The following is a 2606-nucleotide window of genomic DNA, read 5'->3' as shown; positions in this document are numbered from 1 at the left end:
CGGTGCAGGCCAGCCAGTTCCACTGGGCTGGCCTCGATGACAGGGGGCACTGGATGGAGCAGGCAGACAGGGACTTGCTCACACCTTGACAGTCACATTTCACTGCCAGGTGACAGAGCTGGAGGTGTGCAGAGGAAGGAGCAAGTGCTCGGGGCCCTGACTGCTGCCTTACCTTGCACTATCAGCCTGGTCCTCCCGGCAGCGGTGCCCGAGGGGTTGCGAGCCACGCACAGATAGGTGCCCGCATCCCCCGGGGAGGCTCGGAGGAGATGCAGCTGCCCGTTGGGGAGCACCTTCAGCCCAGACCCTGCAGGGATGGGCAGAAATAAGGGTCAGGGCAGGGCAGCAGAGCCCTGCCAGGACAGAGATGAACAGTATGGACTGCTTCCCCTGCAGAAGTGCCCCTTCCTGGGGAGTCTCTGAGGAACGGCTCCAGCAGCTGCTGCACCCACCTTGGACAGCAGCTGGGGGCCAGGAGGACCCATATGCAGTACTATTTACAACCCCCGGGGACACCTATATCTCCCCCCAGGCAAAGGCTGTCAGGGCAGAGCAGGCTCTGCCAGCCTCCAGCAGGCTCCCGCTCACCTCCAGAGATGCTGACACCATCCTTCCGCCAGGTGAGCTCTGGCCGGGGTACCCCGGTTGCCTCGCAGGACAGCACTGCAGTGGTGTTGACCATCACCATCACCATGCCAGGCAGGGGCTTCAAAGTGGGGGGCTCTGCAAGTGGCAGGGAAGTGTTGCCCATCCACCAAGGCTCTCCTACCAAGGGCCAAGGCACAGGGAGCAGGACCCCTGGAAGCTGCGCGTACCATGCACCGCAAGCCGGAGGTGTTTTCGGGCTGTGCCAGCAGTGCTCCTCGCCGTGCAGGTGTAGTGGCCAGTGTGGGCAGGCAGCGCTTGCCTGATCTCCAGGGCCCCTGGGAAGAGAGCAGGCAGAGGGGAGGCAGTGGGAGGGCTGGCAGTGACCCACCCCCCCGCTAGGGCTGCATGACCCTGCGCTCATACCTGTGGGCAGCACGTGGTAGCCCCCTCCGCGGCTGCCCAGCTGAGCCCCCTCCTTGCTCCATGACACTGTGGGTGGGGGCACACCAGAGGCGTAGCAGGTGAGGACTGCGGGGGACAGCCGGGCGACAACCACGTCTGTAAGGTCATTGGCAATGGTGGGGGGCACTGGAGAGGTGAGGAAGGAAGGTGAGTGCGGCTGCATGGGAATGCTAAAGGGGATTCCATCCCATGCATGTGGACATGGGTATTTCTGCTTCCTCTCTTGTCCGTTCTATGCCCAGTCCTCAAGATGGGACCCAACTGCACACCCACATCGCAGCCGAAGGGGTGACAGACCCCAGGAAAGCCACTCTCAGGAAGATGCACAGGCCCCAGGAGCTCACCGTGGATGGACACAAGGAAAACCTTGCGTGCCTCTCCAGCAGCGTTGGTGGCGATGCACTCGAACCGCCCCTCATCCCGGGGACTGGGGCTGGCGATGAGCAGCGACCCCGAGGACTGCAAGCTGTAGGCAGAGCATGTATCGGGGTCAGCCCCTCCACCACGGGGAACAGTGAGAGGGGCAAACCCCACCCTACAGTGGGATCTTTCGGTGGGCAGGATAGCCAGTGCTGTGGGTACCTGTAGGTGCCAAGTGGGAGGTGTGGGTTCAGGGGGTGGCCATCCTTCTCCCACCTGATGTGGGGCTCGGGGGACCCCCAGGAGTCACAGCCCAGCGTGGCCGGCTGCTGAGCCAGCAGGGTGAGGTTGGAGGGCCCTGGGACGATACTGGGAGGGACTGCGGAAGGGCATGGCAGTGATGAGCAGAGGGCAGCAGCACATCACTGCATCCGTGACAGCAGTCAGCAGTGCTGCGTTGCGGGGCGTTGAGCCCAGGAGGGATCCATCTGGCTCTTCTGCTTACCCAGGACATAGAGGTCCAGGCCTTGCCGGTCAGAGCCAGCGGGGCTGGATGCCATGCAGAGGTAATAGCCCGAATCCTGGACCTGAACGGGGTCGATTCGTAGGGAGCCACCTGGCAGGAGCTGCAGCCTGGGGAGGGAGAGCAAGGAAGCCCCGCAGGTGCTCTGCACAGCCGGGCTGCAACACACGGGGACTGGGAAGTGCCATCATAGCCATACGTGACACATGTCCACTGAGCTGGTATGGGGAAAGAGCACAGCTCCTCACGGGGGGACAGTGCTGTCTCCGCTCTAGGCATGCCAAAACACCTACTGATGTGGACAGCGACGCAATATGAGAGCCAGGTCTTGGTGCCACCAACCCCCAGAGCTTCATACCTCTCACTCCTGCGAATGGGTAGGAGCTGTCCATCCTTCCGCCATGTCACCCGGGGTACGGGCCACCCCACTGCCCGGCAGGGCAGCACCACTGAGCTGTTCAGCAGTGCCCTCATCTCCTCAGGGCCTGGCTGGATCTCTGGGGCCACTGCAGCAGCACCCAGACAGCACCATAGAAAATCAGAGATGGGGCTTAACAGGTGGAGAACACCAGCCCAGACCAGCATTAGAGACTCTGTACCACCCAACCCTGTCTTCTCATTGCCCCAACCATAATATTGCACATCCCTGAACAAACAGGGAAGGAGCTGACAC

The 2606-nt window shown here is 62.4% G+C and overlaps 1 protein-coding gene across 1 annotated transcript in view; it reads right to left on the bottom strand.

Annotated features, from left to right (window-relative positions):
• Positions 1 to 2606, bottom strand: part of LOC104498163 (hemicentin-2-like) — a gene marked incomplete at both ends in the record, with an annotated part of 39909 nt that overhangs the window by 6569 nt on the left and 30734 nt on the right. The window contains 9 exons of the mRNA XM_010141512.1: positions 11 to 49; positions 173 to 307; positions 589 to 723; positions 816 to 923; positions 1012 to 1176; positions 1395 to 1516; positions 1633 to 1789; positions 1916 to 2036; positions 2285 to 2439. Of these exons, the coding sequence (XP_010139814.1) occupies positions 11 to 49; positions 173 to 307; positions 589 to 723; positions 816 to 923; positions 1012 to 1176; positions 1395 to 1516; positions 1633 to 1789; positions 1916 to 2036; positions 2285 to 2439 (1137 nt within the window). The remainder of the gene's footprint in view (positions 1 to 10; positions 50 to 172; positions 308 to 588; positions 724 to 815; positions 924 to 1011; positions 1177 to 1394; positions 1517 to 1632; positions 1790 to 1915; positions 2037 to 2284; positions 2440 to 2606) is intronic.

Source organism: Buceros rhinoceros, unplaced genomic scaffold, assembly GCF_000710305.1.
Source record: "Buceros rhinoceros silvestris isolate BGI_N320 unplaced genomic scaffold, ASM71030v1 scaffold14218, whole genome shotgun sequence".
NCBI classification, from domain to species: domain Eukaryota; kingdom Metazoa; phylum Chordata; class Aves; order Bucerotiformes; family Bucerotidae; genus Buceros; species Buceros rhinoceros.
Note: the sequence above shows the minus strand (reverse complement) of the source record. Positions and strands in the feature narration are given on the sequence as shown.